Source organism: Microtus pennsylvanicus, chromosome 7 (genome assembly GCF_037038515.1).
Source record: "Microtus pennsylvanicus isolate mMicPen1 chromosome 7, mMicPen1.hap1, whole genome shotgun sequence".
In the NCBI taxonomy this organism is placed as follows: domain Eukaryota; kingdom Metazoa; phylum Chordata; class Mammalia; order Rodentia; family Cricetidae; genus Microtus; species Microtus pennsylvanicus.
The window spans coordinates 117,296,292-117,315,898 of NC_134585.1; the positions used below are offsets into that span (position 1 = coordinate 117,296,292).

General features: G+C 49.5%; 2 protein-coding genes across 12 annotated transcripts in view; one reads left to right on the plus strand and one right to left on the minus strand.

Moving 5' to 3' along the window:
• The window catches only part of Gpr89a (G protein-coupled receptor 89A), a 37,148-nt gene extending 33,175 nt beyond the window's left edge, over positions 1–3,973 (plus strand). For all 3 annotated transcript variants that reach the window (XM_075978056.1, XM_075978058.1, XM_075978057.1), the window contains exons 12-14: positions 1,645–1,734; positions 2,500–2,565; positions 3,453–3,973. In XM_075978056.1, coding sequence (XP_075834171.1) covers positions 1,645–1,734; positions 2,500–2,565; positions 3,453–3,659 — 363 coding nt within the window. In that variant the 3' untranslated portion in view covers positions 3,660–3,973. The remainder of the gene's footprint in view (positions 1–1,644; positions 1,735–2,499; positions 2,566–3,452) is intronic.
• A 20-nt stretch (positions 3,974–3,993) lies between these two features.
• The window catches only part of Pdzk1 (PDZ domain containing 1), a 54,264-nt gene continuing 38,650 nt past the window's right edge, over positions 3,994–19,607 (minus strand). For all 9 annotated transcript variants that reach the window (XM_075978044.1, XM_075978045.1, XM_075978048.1 and 6 more), the window contains 8 exons: positions 18,466–18,677; positions 17,191–17,440; positions 14,197–14,333; positions 12,889–13,084; positions 11,542–11,738; positions 6,794–7,018; positions 5,807–6,166; positions 3,994–4,919 (listed from right to left, as the gene is read on the minus strand). In XM_075978044.1, the coding sequence (XP_075834159.1) occupies positions 4,866–4,919; positions 5,807–6,166; positions 6,794–7,018; positions 11,542–11,738; positions 12,889–13,084; positions 14,197–14,333; positions 17,191–17,440; positions 18,466–18,675 (1,629 nt within the window). In that variant the 5' untranslated portion in view covers positions 18,676–18,677 and the 3' untranslated portion in view covers positions 3,994–4,865. The remainder of the gene's footprint in view (positions 4,920–5,806; positions 6,167–6,793; positions 7,019–11,541; positions 11,739–12,888; positions 13,085–14,196; positions 14,334–17,190; positions 17,441–18,465; positions 18,678–19,607) is intronic.

A 19,607-nucleotide genomic window follows, 5' to 3' on the forward strand; every position in this document is an offset into this window, starting at 1 on the left:
GTGGGCCTTGGACTAAAGTCAAATTGTCACTATGCACAAAGTTAGGGATCTTTTTTATCATTTCTCCCTATTTCATAAGACCAGGCATACACTCACCTTATCTCAAGTTCACTGTCTTTATTCACAGTATAATATGTGGTTTCTAGATGACATCATTCAGGCTGACGAACACTTTGACAGTAATACTGCTGTCGCATTTCGTTGTCCTGTGTGGACTGCTGAGCCTCCCCTGAGCCTGGACGAGGGGTGTGTGTTGCCCTTGGTCCTCCTCTCAAGGGCAGCTAGATACAGTGAGCAAGCGCACTGAGCTGCAGTCCTGAAGAAGCAGTGCCAAGGATGCTTTCATCCTTTTAGGGAGGGTCTCCCTGTGTAGCACAGGTTGGCTGCAGACTCACAGCCCTCACTGGGGCAGAGGAGGATGCTGTGGCTAGTCCTCCCTGACTGAACCTGGGGCCTGACAGAGTCTGCCTGTCCCCAACTCCCAGTGCTGTTGTTAAGACACACACGGCCATCCCCAGCTCTTACATGAGAGTTTGGAATTTCAGCTCAAGTCCTGTTGCTATTACAGCAAGCACCCTGACCCACTGAGCCATTTCCCCAACCACTAAAGAACACATTTTTAACAGTAGGACCCTCTCATCGGTTATGGGTCTCACAGGAGGACCATCTCATCAGCTGTGGGTCTCACAGTAGGACCATCTCATCAGCTGTGGGTCTCACAGTAGGACCCTCTCATCAGCTGTGGGTCTCACAGTAGGACCCTCTCATCAGCTGTGGGTCTCACAGTAGGACTATCTCATCGGCTGTGGGTCTCACAGTAGGACCATCTCATCAGCTGTGGGTCTCACAGTAGGACCATCTCATCAGCTGTGGGTCTCACAGTAGGACCCTCTCATCAGCTGTGGGTCTCACAGTAGGACTATCTCATCGGCTGTGGGTCTCACAGTAGGACTATCTCATCGGCTGTGGGTCTCACAGTAGGACTATCTCATCGGCTGTGGGTCTCACAGTAGGACCCTCTCATCGGCTGTGGGTCTCACAGTAGGACCATCTCATCAGCTGTGGGTCTCACAGTAGGACCCTCTCATCGGCTGTGGGTCTCACAGTAGGACTATCTCATCGGCTGTGGGTCTCACAGTAGGACTATCTCATCAGCTGTGGGTCTCACAGTAGGACCCTCTCATCGGCTGTGGGTCTCACAGTAGGACTATCTCATCGGCTGTGGGTCTCACAGTAGGACCCTCTCATCAGCTGTGGGTCTCACAGTACTACCCTCTCATCGGCTGTGGGTCTCACAGTAGGACTATCTCATCGGTTATGGGTCTCACAGTATGACTATCTCATCAGCTGTGGGTCTCACAGTAGGACCCTCTCATCAGCTTTGAGTTTTCTAATTAGTGTTTTTTTTTTCCTCACTTCTCTGTATTGCTTTCTTTGACCCTTAAGACTTGATTAAGCCTGCTAATTAAGAGATCAGTGCCATCTTCCCATAAGCACCCACCACCTGTAGGTATTTACTTCAGAACAAGCCGAGAGGAACCCAATGGAATTCCTTCTCATGGTCACACAAGTAATCAGAGTTTACAGTGGCTCTCGGCTCTGCCAGGAACTAATGGCCTGCTGCGCTTCCTGTTCTGATGGCAGGTCAAGTTCTGGTCCCAGCATATTTCCTTCATTCTGGTTGGAATAATCATTGTCACATCCATCAGAGGACTGCTGATCACGCTGACCAAGGTATGGTGCATCACAGTGTTCAGATCCTTATTTAGTTACATGACTTCTGAGTTAGTCCTGCACACTAGTCTTGAACAACTTAGAGGACATCCAGAAAAATAAAGAGACTAAAGAGACTATTAAGCTTGTCTGTAAGGTGTGGATAAGGTAAGGCGTCGTCTACCAACCACAGGCCACTCCAGTGGTCGTAGAGATCAGGGATCCCTTATAGCTGTCATCACCTACAACCAAACCTGGCACATGGTATTCAGCCGGTACTTAGGAAACACAGCAGACAGACACACAGGGTTAGAATAATTAGAAGTCACGGTGAGGAAGATAGGAACACTCTGCCCTTTTCTGAGCAGCATAAGGAAGACCACGTAGTGGTGAAAAGTGGATCCTCTCTGGTAGAAGGTCCAAACTCTGAGATTGAGAGGAAGGGACTCCCAGCATTTAGCACAACCCGAGAAGAGCTCAGGAGCCTTGACAGTGCAGTGCTTGGAGTGGCCCAAAATTGTGGTTTAGTGCGATGTCGAAGGCATTAGAGTTTCTGAAATTTAACAGTGAGGATTACTTTGTTGTTTCACACATAAAACCACCAAACATTTCATGGGGGAACTGGTTTCTCTTGTATTTTAATTCCCTCTCTGTAGCCTTAACCTCTGAACTGGCTGTGTTTGTGTGCTGGGAAACAGAAGCTATTAAAGGCTAATCATGTAGTGTATTGTTCACGGCAGGAACCCACCTGTGCCGCCCTCGCTCACCCCCTCCCTTTCCCCACAGTTCTTCTATGCCATCTCCAGCAGTAAGTCCTCCAATGTCATCGTCCTGCTCTTAGCACAGATAATGGTAAGTGTAATGATCTTCCCTTGTGTCTAGGACTGTAAATGCCAGAAATGTGATTTTGTTGGGAAGGGTCTTTGTGTGAGACAAAGTCTCCGTGTAGTCAGTCCTTGCTGTCCTCACGTCTTCTACATAGTGAAGGGTAGACTTGAACTCCTGATCTTTCTGTTTCTCCTTCCCAACTGCTGGGATTTCAGACATGCACCACCACAGCCAGCTTAGAAATGTGTGGGCTTTGTTTTGTTGGGGGAGGGATATGTATTTTTGCGTGCACCTTAGTCCAGTTGTACCTGGAACTGAAGTTATAGGCAGTTGTAAGGCACCTGATGTGTGTGCTAGGAACCAAACTTGGGTTATTTGCAAACACAGCTCATGCACATGTCACCTTTGAGCCATCTCCAGCCCAGAAGTGTTTAAACTGTTTTAGTTGGGCCTGTACAATGGCTTGTTCAGTGGGTCACCATGGTTGCCTCCAGGCCTGATGACCTGACTTCTGTACCCAGACCCACGTGGTAGAAGGAGAACCAACTCTGGCAAGTTGTCCTCTGATCAGATGCACACGAGGAAGACGCACACCCATAAACACAAATCATTTAAGAATTTTCACTCATTTATGTGTATGGCTGTTTTGCCTACATGTATGTATATGTATGGATGTGCCTGGTGCCCATAGAGGCCAGAAGAGGGTGTTCAGGTCCCTGGGACTAGAGGCACAGATGGTGAACCACCATGCGAGTGCTAGGAATCAAACCAAGATCCTCTGAACAAGCAGCCAGTCTTAACCACTGTAGTCTCTCCAAATCCAGTCAATTTTAAAAACAGTATTAAAGTTTGCTCTGGCTTGTCCCTGGAAACACCGAGTAACTTCTCAATTAATTGGCTCAACTTTGCAGGGCATGTACTTCGTCTCTTCTGTGCTGCTGATCCGAATGAGCATGCCCCCAGAATACCGCACCATAATCACAGAGGTCCTGGGGGAACTCCAATTCAACTTCTATCACCGCTGGTTTGATGTCATCTTCCTCGTCAGTGCCCTCTCCAGCATCCTGTTCCTCTACCTGGCTCACAAGCAGGCACCAGAGAAACATATGGCACCCTGAACTGAGACCCACTGCAAACTGTGAAAAAAGGAGACACAGTACCAGGACCTTAAGTCCTTGAAGCAGAGGAGCTGCTGGGGCAGTTTAGTCTGCCTCGAGCACATGCCTTCCTCCTGTAATCCTGGAGTCCTAAGTGGCTGAGGCACAGGCACAGGAGGGAGCAACCCCCCACCCCCCAGCATTCGGCAGGGAGCCTGTGTGGGTCTGAGGCTGTGCAAATGGGGAGGGGGAGGCTCAGGGCCGGAGGAGACCCTGGTGCTCCTCAGGTGCCTTCGTTTGAAAAATTTAGTAAAATCAGAGTTTGTAACACTGTGGCCTTGAGTTTACTTATCAGTCCCAGCTTGGTGTGCTGTGTTATTGTGGTCTAATGTGAATACATCTCTCCCTCCCTGCCCAACTTTACCCAGAAAAATACCCAAAGGTTGTCTGCTCTTTTCTGGAAAAGGGATGGTAAGCAACTGATAGATTTTACCAGAAGATTTAGGTGTGCCATTTTTTATTTCCTTTTAAATCAGGGAAGAGTGGCTGTCCTAGACTAATCAGTGGTGGGGTCTCGGGTCCTTCCCCTCTGTCATGGGATGAGTCACTGGACTGCTGTTAGCTGCAACAAGCCCTGTCCTGTCCTGGAACACAAGCTCTCCAATTATAGAAGGAAGGTGGTGTTTTAATTCTCAAATGCAATGTAAGACAATTCTGAGATGTATTGCCTAGAAGTCTCCTTTCATTACTAAGGTCCTAGCATTTATTTTGCCATTTGGGGCTTCTAGAAGCAAATGGAAAAGCATGAAATGTTTCTAGAGAACAAAGGCATTGTTCAAATTCAGATTCTGTTAGCCAGCAGGGAAGTCACAAGCAACTTGAAAAGCACTTTACTAATCTAATGCTTAGGCCCAGCATTGCTACAGAAGCACACTACTCACAGGACGCCTGCTTGAGCCTTTAATCATCCGCACTCACACACACAAAAGAATAGCTCCAGTGCTCAGGAAGTTACAGAAGAGCATCATCAACAGCAGTGGGAAGTTGCGCTTTGGAAGACATCACATAGAAAGAACCTGGCGGCTCCCTCCAGCGAGGTTGAGCAGCCATTCCAACAGCAGACAGTCACGTGGGACAAGTGATTCCAAAGGCCTAACTGGGTCAGCAGAGAGCTCCTTCCTTGGAACGTGGAAGAAATCCGGCAGCCAAAACCATCATTCGTTCTCATCACATCTCTGTGTCTTCAGAGTTGGAAGAAGAAAGCGAGGATGTGCTGTAAGTCTGTGTAAGAGAAAACCAAGGGTTTACACCTGAGGATGCGAGCAGCAGGGGAGCGTGGCCTGTGCTAGACTGCATGCTTAAGTCAGGGAGGAGAGCTGTGCACTTCTAGAAGGCATGGGCTGGCATCCATGCTTGGTTTCCTTTTCAATGCAAACTCTTACTACTCAGCGCAAAGTCATTGTCATATATGTATGTCTATGTATACGTGCAGTCTGTTTTCTGTAGGACACTAAAGTGCTGTAATTGACAGTACCTATCAGAATAATACAGTGGGAAGGACGAGCGCAGAGAGAGTTTCATTAGAAGCCTGACTACCATAAATCCCCTTTTATAAACTTGGATGTCAGTTCATTTTTAAATCCCAAGTTCATCTATGAAGAAAAAAAAATTGACTAGAATAAATTCTGACAAAAACAATCGTAAAACCTGCCATTTAATCCTGCCCCGAACCACCTCTGTTTTCACCCGCTATGAGCCAGGCGCTGTCCGAACACTTCATTCTGAAAACGGCTGTACACATAGCCCTGTTTTATAAAGCTAAAGCACAGGGCCAGGAAATCCCAGTGTGTGGCAGAACCAGAGCTGGTTCTACAGAATCGAATCCCGTTCTTTTGGTGGGCTCTATCATGTTCCTATAAAAGCTTCATCAACGCTTGCCAACCGCATGCTAAGAAAATAACTTCACAAGCCACAATCCCAGCACACGGGAGGCTAAGACAAGGGGACTGCGAGTTCTAGACCAGCCTGCGCTCCACACTGAGGCCGCATGTCTAAGAGGACACTAAATGTGTCCTTGTACAACCTCCTCTGCTCACAGAACCCTGACAGGTTGGCTACCCTGTGTTACTTTTGGGGACTGTATCCCAGAGAAGCAGGTCGCCACTCACGCGCTCTTTTGCTGTGTGGGAGTCAGGCTGGGACGCTGCTGCTGCCTCCGCCGCTGCTGCTGCTGCCGCCGCCGCTGCTGCCGCCGCCACTGCCTCCGCCACTGCTGCCTCCGTTTCTCCTTCGCCACCAGGGCTAGCGACCAGGGGGTCAGCCATGGAGGAAACGATGGGAATTTTCTTAGCTCGGAAGTAGTCGTAGGCCTTCTTCCCACAGACCAAGAGGGTGACGTGCTCGCTGCTGCCCTTGATTCTGTCCACCACGCTCTCGTAGGGCTCGTCTTGCACATTCTCCCCGTTCACTTCAATGATGATGTCCTCATCCTCCAGCCCAGCCTTGTCAGCTGGGCCACCCTTCTGCACCTGGGAGCAGAAGTTCCGAGTGTCAGTTCCAAACATGGGTGAGGATGTCACCTCTTTCTCCTTCAGGGGCTACACCCCCTCTACTCCACACTGGTCGAGCACCATACTGAACATCTTTGGACTGAAGGCATTGGGCCCCTGTTATAAATCTGCTGGCCTGGCCTGTCACCTGGATAGCCTGTCTCTTTAAGAGACAAACTCTGCCCATCCCCTTTCTCCCCCTTCCCCTGCCAGGCAAGCTGATCTGTGCCTCTCTCCTTTTGAAGAGGCAACCTCTGCCTCCTCCTTTTCTTTCCTATGTCTCTATCTCTCTTCCCTCCATAATCCCCTTACTGTTACACCCCTCCCAATACCCACTAAATAAACTCTCCGCAGGGCACATGGCACCCGCTGCAGTCTCCCACCCGCCAGGAGACCTGTCAGGGTCACGCCACCATGAATCCTAACAGCCCTCCCTCACTTGAGAGCTGCAGTGGTCTCACTGCCACCCCTGCAGGGTACAGGCACCCTGACACATGCACTCCCCGAGGTGCGGAATGTGACCGCATCGTGTCAACTTATGGCTGGCCCTGAAAGTGCTGACCCTAACTGGCCGTGTCTGCCGGCTGCCAGGACCAGTTACCGTACCTCTTTGACAAAGGAGCCTGGCTGACCCTGAATGGTGTTCAGGTGGAAGCCATAGCTGTCGTCCACTTTGATCAACCTACAGAGCTTGGGTTTGTAATCTCCCGCATCCTCTGTGGTGTCTGAGCTTGCGGCCTTCAGAGGAGCAGGGACTGGAGCTGGAGCTTCCTTGACAGAACCATTAGGCAGTTCTTGGCTTTGGCAGTAGAGCAGTGGAGAAAAACGAGCCTTGCGAAAAGAAAGGGGAAGAAGATATAGGAGTGGTTACACTTCATTACCCGAGATGGCTTAATACACAGGATGTCCTGCATGTCTGCTCTTCAACTGTAGATTCTAAAAGTTTCTCCACCACAACCAGAAAAGTAGAAACGTGTATAGACACATACAGGTGCATGAGATACAAACAGTATAGGGTTCTGTACCAAACCGCAAGCTTATCTAACAGAATTACTAGCTTAACTCCACCAAAGCAGGCCGATCATGAAACACCACCTACACTCGCGTGGGGACACCTATGAGGCTGCTCCGAGTGGGCCCTCCCTTGCCTTTCAGTGAAACTGTCTTTAAGCACAGTGTAAGTTCTACACCTAAAAGGTAGCGGGCAGTGGTGGCACATGCCTTTAATCCCAGCACTTGGGAGGCAGAGACTGGTGGGTCTCTGAGTTCGAGGCCAGCCTGGTCTACAGAGGGAGTTCTAGGACAGCCAGGGCTACACAGAGAAACCCTGTCTCGAAAAACCAAGACAAAACATTTTTGTGGCTAACTGAAGACACAAAGCCCAGGAAAGACCAGCTCCACACACTAGTAATGGAGAGGCCACCACATATGGTAGCAAAGGTGGATTCCATCCTCAGCTGCGTGCCAGCTCCAGTGCTGGCTTCGGTTATGCTCAACTTACTTTGCTATTTATTCATCATAATTATCTTAGCACTTCTCTCCCGCCAAGCTTCCTCTGTCTCTAAATACTTCAGGTCCCTCCCACTGTCACAGCCACTACATGATGGCCTTGAATACAGAGAGAGCCGGAAGGGAACTGGAGGCTTGAGGAGGCGCAGCCCTGACTCCTGTGTTCCAGTTTGCTCTGGTACTTTCCTGCTTCCCTTGCTAGGTATCCTCAGGAACACCTGCTAACTTGAGACAGGTCTCCTTGGCCTGCTGCTCACCCAGTAGTTTAGCCTGGCCTGCCGAGTATCCCCAGGGGTCATCTTTGCCTCCCCAGCACTGCCGCCAAGCTCAGCATTTCAGCACAAGTCCTGAGGATCAAACTTAAGCCCTCGCCCTTTTGGGGCAAGCACTTTATCAATTGAGCTAAATCCCCATCCTGATTTTTTTTTTTAATTTGTATTTTAATAGAGTTAAGTTAGCTGGCTGAGGATTTCACCTGATTTAGGGGCTATGGACCTGCTCAGCAGTTAAATTGAGTTCAGCAGGTGTCCAGGTCAATAGTCAATGGGGTGGAATGCTGTCCACCTCACCACTGTAGGAGCTTAGCAAGAATGCAATGGAGGATTCATCTGCCTTCCTGCCCTCATCACCTTAGAAGCCAGGTACCCGGCAGCTCAGCCCCATGTCACCCTCAGTGATGTTGACAGCCGTCTGCCTTGCAGGCTGGAAATCGGGAAATCCGGTGACTCATGACCCCTGAGCTCTTGCAGCAGGCAGAGCAGCACCTGCCTGGGGAATGACTGCTGGTGTCAGCATGAAAGCAGCAGCAGGAAGGCTTTACCCATCTTTTGAGAACTCCTGAGGCCCTCCAGGAACTGTTAGAAATCTCACTCCTTCACTACTGTGTCTCAGAGAGCCACTCCACCCCCACACCAGCCCACAAAGCCCACCTTGGAGAGTGGGCAGACTAAAACCCAGAAAGTTACATCATTCTATTATAGTTTTCCCCCCCTCGGGAATTACAAGAAAATCCTCAATGCCACAACTTACAAACATCAAAACCGTGGCTTGCAGAAGTTAAGTTTGTCCCCATTTCTAACAACTACGGTTGTTCTTAAGAAATAGCTTCCCTGGAGCTTACGTCATGGAAATAGCCTTTCAAATTCTTTTCTTTATTAAAAAAGAAAAGAAAGAAAAAAAGAGGAACAAACGTATTTGGGCTGGGTGGTAATGCGTGTTTACTGCCTGCGATCTTCCTCTCCTCGAAGCCTGTCCTGCTTCAAGGTAACCCCAGCGTCCTTCTGTCTCCCCCGTCATCACCGTTTTGGTGGCAGAACTTTGTCAGAACAGCTTCTCAGAACTAGACGCTATGAATTCAGGACCATACATGTGAGACATCCACACGGGCTAAGGAGCAGCTAGTCAGTCCTTCATGGTCCCTTATAAACTGAGAAAGCTGGAGCTCAGGACAGCTCCCCCATCATCCCACAGCTAGTGTTTCCATGACTGGTCTGACTACCTCGAGAAGCCAATTAATGCAACCTTAAATTGTTTGGGGGGGGGAGCGGCTTTCTGGAGTACCAAATATGTTCTCAACATTTCCTATTCAATTTCCTTTCAAGTTAGAGTAGTACTTTAAAACCATCTCTGTTCTGTCTTCATTTTTATTCTTCTAATCTGAATAGGAGGGTGTGTGCTCTTGGGTGTGCAGGGACACAACCTTGGGTGTCCTTCCACCTTGCCTCTTCTGTGACAGGCTTTCTCAGTGGCCCGGCACTCCCCCATTAGGCTAGGCTGGCCGCCCCCTGGGCTCCAGGAATCCCCCTGTCCCCACCTCTCCAGCGCTAGGATTTCAGCACACACTACCACACCCGGCTTTGTCACAGAGGCTTGGAGAGCAAACTCAGATCCTCAAGCAAGGTGAGGACTTTGGTCTGAGCTATCGCCCCAGCCCCAGGCTGGATATTCTGAATGTTAATCCCATCCTCCTGTCAATCATCCAGCATCCTTTAACTCCTCTGGGAATACATTAAACATGTCTGCATCCCAATGTAATCAATCAGGATGTATGTGTGCCACTCCAGACTTCCGTTCAGGCTGGCATTCTCCCATTACCAGAGCTTCTCTCGGTGTGATTATTCAGCGAGCTAACATACCCATTCTTTTTTCTGCCGTCCAGTTCATTCTTTAATCTTGTTTACAAAAGTATCTTGGAAGACGTAATCAAGACTTAAGAGAACATATATGGTCTGGTGACTCGACTCTGAGAACTTGAGTTCAGACACTGGTGAGTCTCTGCTAAACTGGGTGTCTACGTCATTTAGTGTCTAAGTTTAGTTTCCAAGCACTAAAAAAGGCTAGTAGCACCACCCAAACTCTTCCTCCCTGTGCCACGGCCCTGAGCAACCTCTGTTACCGTGTCACACACAGAAGACGACTCTTTATCCCCGAGACCAACATTAACATTGGGGTAGAGATACTCGGTGGTCGAGAGCACATGCCACTCCTACAAAGGACCCAAGCTTGGCTCCCAGCACCCACATCCGACGGCTTACAGTCGCCTGTAACCCCACCTCCGGGGCACCCAACACCGTCTTCCAGACTCTGTGGGCACCTGCTCTTATGCACGCATGCCCACACAGCCACACATCTGCACATAATTTAAGTTATGAGAAAACAAATCTTTTTTAAATCCTCACCACCCGCAAACAGCTATCATAATACAAAGAGGGAGTGGGGCTCTTCATGGGCTTGTTCAAGGTGAACCTGTTTCTGCTGTGTTTACCGAGGACGATGTGGGTGAGAACCCCCGGACAGCACCTGAGTCTCCAGTGACCAGAGCGTCCAGCACTGTGCAGGGGTTGGGAGGCTGCAGGTTCAGAGCCTGATTTCTCTACGGTGACCTCTAACACTCTGATAAGCAAGGTGGAGTGTATAACTAAAACCTGTCCTTCGTCAACCAAAGGGCTACCTGCTGTCACATGGTGTCTGGGGCCTCCGCCTTGCTGTAACCTGCCTCTGTTTCCACAAATGTATTTTTAGGCCTTGATTTATTATACCTTTCTTTGTTCTGTTACTGTAAAAACTTCATTAAATTGTTTCCATGTTGGAGCGTGGTGGGACTTGGGGTAACCTAAATCTGTGTTCTCGGACCATGGCCACTCCAATTTAACTCCAAAATAAATTCCTATTCCTTCTGAGGTGAGAGCTGTGGTTTTGCATCGTCAACTACAACAAACCTAATAAACTTTCTAGATCTTTACTCAAGACCGAGGAAGCTTGCTGACCAGCAATATCACATCCACATAGCAGGGCTTGAGAAATGGCTCAGCAGTTAGGAGCACTCATCTCTTCCAGAGGACCCAAGTTCGGTTCCCAGTACTTGCAACCCCCTGTAACTCCAGCTCCAGGAGATCTGACACCCTCTTCTAACCTCGGCACTGGTGTGCACATGTGCATGCATGCACATGCATACACACACATGCAGACTCACACATAAAAATGAATCTAAAACCAAATAAACATTTATGTCTGTGCCAGTGTGGAGACATCCAGACCACCTCTGTCCAGTTTTAGATTCCTGTTCTTCATAGCTTATCCCAGATATCAGCAAGAGTGATTTTTCAGCTAATTTATAAGTTCAAAGTTTTTAGTCTAGGAATTTATAACTCATTTAATACTCACGTCGCTACCAATGTGAGCCACTATTTGACCTTAGCGGTTGTTATGCCCCTTCCAGGCTGAAGAACAAAGTAACTCAGCTCAAAGTCGGAGGGCGTGAGTGAAGGGACCCAGCCTTAACGCATGAATATATGCATGGATAGATATTCACTATATTGACTACATACATGACTGGACTAACTTACCAGTTTGTAGATGCTGTCTGCCTCTTTGTCCACCACCAGCAGTGTAGTCTGCTCTCCGCCCTTCTTAATCATTTCCACCACGGCGTCGTGGTCCAGGGCTTCCACGGACTCTCCATTGACAGCAACCACCAAGTCATTGTTCTTCAAGCCAGCTGCCTCTGCTGGGCTCCCAGACTCCACGTCCTTGACGACTTGACCTACCCTCCCCACGGGAAGAAAAGTTACCAGAAAAGCCTCCAAACAAGCTCTGGGATTTCTGCTGGATCCCAGGCCTGAAGGGACAGGTATAAAAGGCCTGCTGAATCAAACTCCTCCATCTCTCTGCACCGCAGGGGCCCACAGATCTCTTAAAGCCTGTTTCTGGACCAAACTGAGCCTCAGACAATGAGAAGATCTTAAAAGACTGAGAACCCAGCGTTTACTAAAAGTACCTGATGTTTACTTTGGACAAAGTGGCAGGCTAAGAAGCTCCTAGAAAGTCAGCGGGCACACTTACAACCACAATCCATATCCAGCAGTGAGTCACGGAAGGGAAAGGGGCCAGGACTAGGGAAGTGGAAGCAGGCCAGTCCCAAGTTCAAGGTCAGTCTGTACACAGTGAGACCCTGAGCCAAAGGCAGGGAGGCAGGTGAAGAGCACAAAGCTTCCAGCCTTTGAACCGGGCTGGCATTTAAAGCCCTATTTGGGGGTCATAGACTGTGCCCCAAAAAGCAAACATTCAGCCACTAGCCCTCCATAAGCTGACCAAAACAGCCGAATTAATGGCAGAAAGGGGAGACTTATTCGATGTAGCCACCTCGGTAAGGACAAAGGGATCTAGTGACCCCTTCAGGTCTATCTTCAGGGTTCTGAAGTGAGGTTAAGGCCCCACCACCACTGGTCCATCCTGTCCTCTCCTGCAAGGTGGTCTGATGAGTTCTGAATTCCTTCTGGGCCCCCACCCCCACCCCCAAAACTTAAAACTTTCTCTTTTCCCAGCATGAGATTCCTGAGGGAAATCCCTGAGGCCAATTCTGTGCAAACTGCTCAGCCTTCCACTGAAGGTTATGTTGGCAACGTGAGGTCACAAAACATTGGGGTGTTTACACCCCAGGAATCAGCAAATGCTCTGAATTCGGATTTCTTTCAGAGAGCTAAGTTAGTCCCTCCAGTCCATGAAGATCCTAAATCTGGCCTGACTACTCATTACAGAAACCGAGACTCCAGTGTCAGGCCGCCAGGGACAATGGAGCTCTGCCTGCTACTACCCCCCCACTCCCCGCAGCTCCCCCGTGGGACTGGAGCTTGATGACCCAGCACTGAGGATGAGGGACTCGGGGACTCGCGGTCTGCTGTCCTGTGTCAAACCTTTCTGTTCAGGGCCGGCCCTCAGGTAGAATCCGTAGCCATTGCTTCCCTTCTTGATCACCACCACCCGGGGCTGATGGGGCAGCAGGTTCAAACTGGCCGTTTCCCTCTTGAATTGTGTCTTCTGCTCACTGTGACTCTTGGCGGTCTCCTTGTCCACCAGGAGGATCACGACCCGGTTCCCTGCCTTCTTCACCTGCAGCAGGGCACACAGATGAGGGGCAGGGGCTGCCACAGACCACGCTGGCAGGAAGGCTGCCTTGCAGCGCAGAAAGCTTGGGGTACACGGCCTGAGCACGGATGTTTGAGTTGCTCCCCCAGCCTGACTGGTATTTATCCATCCAGCCGCACAGATGTTAACTGAACTCAAGCAGGAGCCCAAATTCTCAGAGCCCAGAAAGATGTGCAGGTGAGAAGGGCGGGATGGCATTTTAGAAAAGAAATAAGGGTCAGCTCTGTCAGGTCATCCTACTGAGAGGGTGATCAGTTTTCTTTTTCTTTCTTTCTTTCTTTTTTTTCCCTCTCTTTTTGAGACAGGATTTCTTTGTAGATTTGGAGTCTGTCCTGGAACTAGCTCTTATAAACCAGGCTGATCTCTAACTCACAGAGATCCGCCTGCCTCTGCCTCCCAAGTGCTGGGATTAAAGGCATGAGCCACCACCGCCCGGCAAGGTTGGTCGGTTTTCAAGATTCCATCTTGACCTCGACAGGAGAGCCCTGCTGTGGTGCCAGCATGCTGTGGACCTTCCAATACCTGGCAGGTACAGTTTGATACCCATGACTGCCCACAGGATGGAAATACTAAGTGGAGACTTCAGAAATCACTAAAAAGCTTTAGTGCAGTTACTCTGTTTCGAGTAGTGATGAAATCCGTCCCTTGCCACCCACACCACCACCCAGAAGGTACCTAGAAGATCCATCTTTGTGCAGTACCCTTGTCAGTTACTGAACGACACAACCGTCCACAGAGGGCAAACAGTACTAGGCCTCGTCTGTGCCGTTTCTGCCTCTGCACATGTATCCACAATAGTTGAACTTACAAGTTGGATACAGTGACTAACAATAAATAATAAGTCCATTATAACACTGTATTGTTAATAATTATTTGAACTTATGAACAGTCTATTTCTGGAAATTTCTATTACTTTCACATGGGGTTGCTACAAGCAAATGTAAAAATAGAAACAAGTAGGGCGGGGGGACCAGAGCCCTGTTAGCACCGTCCGCCCCACCAGGGACTCTGTGAAAGGAAGTGGGGGGACAGAGCCCTGTTAGCACCGGAGGTGAGAAGCGCGCCCTTTAGATTACCTTCGCCACCACTTCCTCGTGGCTGGCGTTCTCTACGTTTTCTCCATTTACTTCAATCAAGTGGTCGTTGGCCAGGACACCCGCCTTCATGGCCACTCCTTGGGGTGTTATGTCAGTCAGGTACACACCCTTTTTACCTGAAGAAGAGTTGGAGAGAGATTCAGTTGCCTGGTGATGAAGAGCTCCCCCTGGATACCTTCAGAGCGGCCTCACATCACCATCAGCCTGGACTCCCAACTCAGTTACAGCTCCCAGCACAAGGCTGGGCACTGCTGTTACCCAGCATGGGTCTGGTGGTGTGAAGAGCAATCCTCAGCCTGACTTAAGGAAAGGCGGGACTCCCAGTGACAAGCCGGTGAGATGACACAGAGGGTGATGGCAGCTGATGCCAAGTCTGACGACCTGGGTTCAATTCCCAGGTCCACAAAGTGGAAGACCAGAACTCCCGCAAGTTATCCCTTGATCCCCACCCCATTTAGCATGGCATATGCGCACGCAGACACACGCAGACACACACACACGCACACACACACACACACCAATGGAAATTTTAAAAATAAATGTCTGGCATTGGCATTTTGAACCAGAAACTACTGCTCCATACGCTTATCTTGGCATCTGTAGGATTAGATCCACTCCGCTCCTCCCCCTTTCGATGGAACCACCACACGCTGCTGGAGTCCACGAACCTCCCCTGCAGCTGGGTCAAAGGAAGGAGGATGAGGGAAAGGATCACATGTGTGGCTTAGGTGCCAACCCAAAGAAGTGCTAGTAACTCTTCCTAGACGCCAGCATTTCCGTCTGTTCCGAGGGCAGCTTTATGCGGCCACATGCGTTACTGGTAAGGAGTAGGAGGACCATCAGCTCAGCTTCCTCGAACACTTTAACAGTTCCCATATTGCCCATTAGAACCCACGGATGGCGCCTCCCTGCGGCTCTCTCTGGAACAGAGTTAGAAGCACCTGTGATGGGGCTCCCCAGCTCTAACCTTGTGGTACCTGGGAGCTCCATGCTCCTGGTCACGTGTGGCTGTGCTGAACTAAATTCCATGATGGGAAACTCCTCACCATCCCTAAAAGGTAGCAAAAAGCCAGACCTTTCCTTGTTCTGGGCTCAGAGATAGCTCTAAAAGTGACTTCTGAAGAGGCTGCTCTAACCCCACCCCCAACATCCTTCTCATGTTCATTCACTCATTCATTTTCTCATCCCATTCACTCATTCACTCATTTTCTCATCTCGTTCATTCATTCATTCATTTTTCTCATCTCGTTTATTCACTCATCCATTCATTTTTTCTCTCTTCAGGCTTCAAGGGGAAGCCTGCCCTTCCCTTTAAGACCCCACCATGTTTGACTCTCCATATACTGTGTTATCCGCTGTTCCCCGCCCCAGCCCCCATCACGGCCTCAAGGCCCTCTTTCACTCTAGTAAACCTGAGTCCTGAGGCAATTATGTCAGCTTCCTCTCCAAACCAATTGCTGTTTGGTTTCTTTTACAGCCACCATTATCTTAGTTTGTCGTGAAGAAAAGCTCTCTCCACACAGCTGACAAACTGCCTTGCTGCAGGAGTCAGCACAAGTGCCAACTGAGTAGACTGAATTTTGACTTTTTATCTGTGTCTGTGGATGAACACACACACGCACACACACGCACCATACCATGCTTGTGGAGGTCAGAGTTGGTCTTCTCCTCCACCAAGGGGGGCTCTGGGGATTAAGCCCAGGTCATCAGGCTGGGCAGCCAGCACCTTTACCTACTGAGCCAGCTCACTAGTCCCCTGCCTTTGTTTAACACTATTTTACCACTAATATATTTCTAAGAAATATCAAGGTTCTCTGGCCCTCAACACCACTGGGTTTAATGGTCCAGATGTGAGGACTGTCTCTCATGGTTTTAATTTCTGTCTCTTGCTAGAGGTCATGTAACCTCTGAAAACCATTTTAAACTGTCAAATGGTCTTCTCTATCTTCCACCAAACACGACGGGTCATCAGTCCTCTCCAGTCCCAGAGAGAATGTGGGCAGGGGCAACACTAGCTTTAAGTAATGATCAAACACTCCTCATGGCTCTTTCTTGTAATAAACCTAACTTCTGAAAGGCAGTTATATATCAAGATCTTTTCTGGACCTACCAACCTCTTCTGTTCAACAATTCAAGATGGAGCCAGCCAGATAGCATGACTCCTGATTCTGGCCAGTTTTGCAGGGGTAAACAAACACTAAAGAACTCCAGGCAACAATACAGCATGGTACAGTCCTCTGAAACCACAGAAACAGGACCTCTAGGACTTCCCGAGGACCAGTGATTCTCAAGTATATCCTTTGCGGCATAGGTCAGGGACACAGCTTGGGACAATTGAGACTGGGCTTCGACTAAGAGAGCTCTAATGTCACAGGAGGACAGGGTTTCCACAGCAGCTCTAGCAGCTCTGGGGTTGGAACATGGCAACAGATGCTCAAATATTTGTTGACTAAGTGAATGACCACTTGGCTTCTCTGGGCCATAAAAAGAGGTATCGGTCTCACTCAAAGGTAACTGAAAAACCTCATCCCCTCCATCTTCACCCTAAGGAAGCTAGAAAAGAACAATGAAGCCAGGTGATAGCGGTGCACACCTCTAATTCCTGTGCTCAGGAGGCAGGGGCAGGCAGATCTGTGAGTTCGAGGCCAGCCTGGTCTACAGCATGAGTTCCAGGACAGTCAAGGCTGTTACATAGAGAAACCCTGTCTTGTAAACCAAGGGAATGTGAAGCAAAACAATGCAGAGGCACCAAGCCCTAGAACCCCGGCCTCAGGGCCAGCCTGGCAAACACTAGGGAGAGAGTGCCCAGCCCCCTCTCAGGTCTCGCAGCTGTCCAAAGTCCAGAGCTCTCTCTGCACAGCTGCAGGGTAAAGAATTCATGCTGGAGATGAAGGAAGAGAATGGCATTGCTGTGGGCATTCATAGCCACTGCAGAGAGACTGTCAGTAACAGCATCATCTTCCGGGAGCTCACCTTGGATGGTTTTCAGAGAGAAGCCGAAGCTGTTGCCCTCCTTCACCAGGTAGCAGAGCCGTGGCTGGGCGCACGTCTCCACTGCCCCATTCATCACAGGGCCTGGTTTCTTATCGTTCAAAGCCGGATCCTTCTGGCTTTGGCCTAATTCTTTCAAGTCCACCTGTGTTTTTACAGCCTTCTCATAAGAGTCTCCATCCAGGACGAGCAGAGTCACGGAATTCCCACTCTTTCTCACCAGATCCACCACCTTCGAAGAAAGGGGAAGTGGTCAAAGGATACCACGTCCTGATCACCACCCTCCTGTCCCCATCACCTGCATCACGTGTCCCTAAAGGTCTGGCAGCTGACCTGATACCCATACCCTAAGCAGAGGAGTACCAGACTCACCCCTACACTCCCAATATATATGTATGTATGTATACGTACACACACACACACACACACACACAGCGGAGGATTAGACCGAACCCTGGCACCGTGGGAATCTAGGAAGTCCTTACAAGGACTGGTCTTTCCCAGAGATGAATGAATGCTCTAGAGCAGTGGTTCTCAACCTGTGGGTTGCGACCCCCTTGAGGGATTGACCAACACTTCCACAGAGGCCATGTATTAGATATTTACAATTCCTAACAGTAGCAAAACTGCAGTTATGAAGTAGCAACCAATATAATATGGTTGGGGGCAGCACAACATGAGGAACTGTGCTAAAAGGGCTCAGCATTAGGGAGGTCAAAAGAGCACAGCGGGGCTTCTCGGGTCTAGGGGTGGCGTAGTGCAGCAAAAGGGGAATGATGGCGAAGTGGGGCGAGGACCCCCTCTCCCGTATAGTCACTGCACAAATGTGAAGAAGCTACGTCACCTGCACGTGGCTGCCTCGTCTATGCAATCACGCGTGCCTCACAGGCTTGTGCTGAGGGCTGTAGCTTATTCAGAGAAAACTGTCTAGCATGCAGCAAACAGACAATGCATATTTGGCCTGACACTATTACATAATAAGTTTTTAATTGATTGATCAGTTTTAGAGTAGGGACATGCCATGGCACAGGAAATCAGTTCTCTCCTTCCACCACGCAGGTCCCAGGGACTGAACCCCTCGGGTCATCAGGCTGGCCACATAATACTCTCTACAGGTCTCAGTTCATCATAAGCAATTAGACTGCCCGCCATGAACCAGGGGCATCCAGAGGAGAACCAAGCTCCACTGATCCCCAAACTCAGAGTGCACAGAGATGTGGAGCCGAAGAGGTGCCCGAACCCCAAGTATCCATTCACCTGCGCGTGCTCTTCCTTGTCAACAAAGACACCGTTGATCCTGAGAACTCTGTCCCCATCCAGGAGCCCTGCCTTCTCTGCCGGGCTCCCCTTCTCAATCACCCGGACCAGGTGGCCATCGGTGTCCTTCTCAATGCGCAGGAAGAAGCCATAGTTCTGCCCTTGTTGTTTGGACAATTTACACTCTCTGGGGTTGAAGGCGGAGGCCATTTCTGTGATGAAAAGCAAATGGGTAAATCCACAGACAAGGAAATCCGATTGGAGCGTGAAACCTGTGTCTGCTTGTCCGGTTCTGTTCTGTTGTGTGCAGTGTACCAACACAGGGGCTCCAGGGACACTTTGCACAGACCATGCTCACAATTTCCAAACACATTCCCCGAGAATGGCCTTTTCACCTGCGTTTCGGACCCATGTGTTCAGCTGAGCACTTACCACAGGTACTTTAGCTTCAGTAGCTCCAACCACACTCACCTTTGTCCTCTGACCCAAAGAGGTTCAGTCTGAAAACATGTGATCTAGGAGGTTTAGGAAGCCAAGTCTACCTTATTTTAATTAGCAGATAGAATAATAGACTTCCTTGGGGCATGTGCTGGGGTCGGTGGTGGTGGTTGTAGTGATGGTGTGTGTATGTGTGCGCACACGCGCGCATATACACATGTGTAGAAATCAGAAGTGTTGTCAGGTGTCTTTCTCAATCCCTCCTCATCCTATTGGTTGAGACAGATTCTCTCAATGGACCCAGAGCGCACAGCTCTGACTGTAGTAGCTGGCGAGCAGGTCCAGCCGTCCTCCGTCTCTTCGGCGTGAGGACTGCAGACACACACCACAGACTTTCACAGAATTTGTGGGGCTCCAAACTCCTGTCCCGGAGCTCACACAGCAAGCGCTTTAATGAACAGGTCTGTCTTCCCAGCCCCCAGAAGTTTCCTTAAGACATTCTCCCACCTGTCCTCTGCCCACAGCCACCTCCGAGAACCTCACTTGTGCTCACGGTATCTGGTGAGTCTGTCAGCTTCTAGCTCGTGAATAAGACGAACTACATGCTACCTTTCAAATCTGGGGAAATAGCTTTTTCATAATTATATTTTTAAAACAAAATGTTCTGCGGGGTGTCCTTCTGAATATGTATTGATTTTATTGGT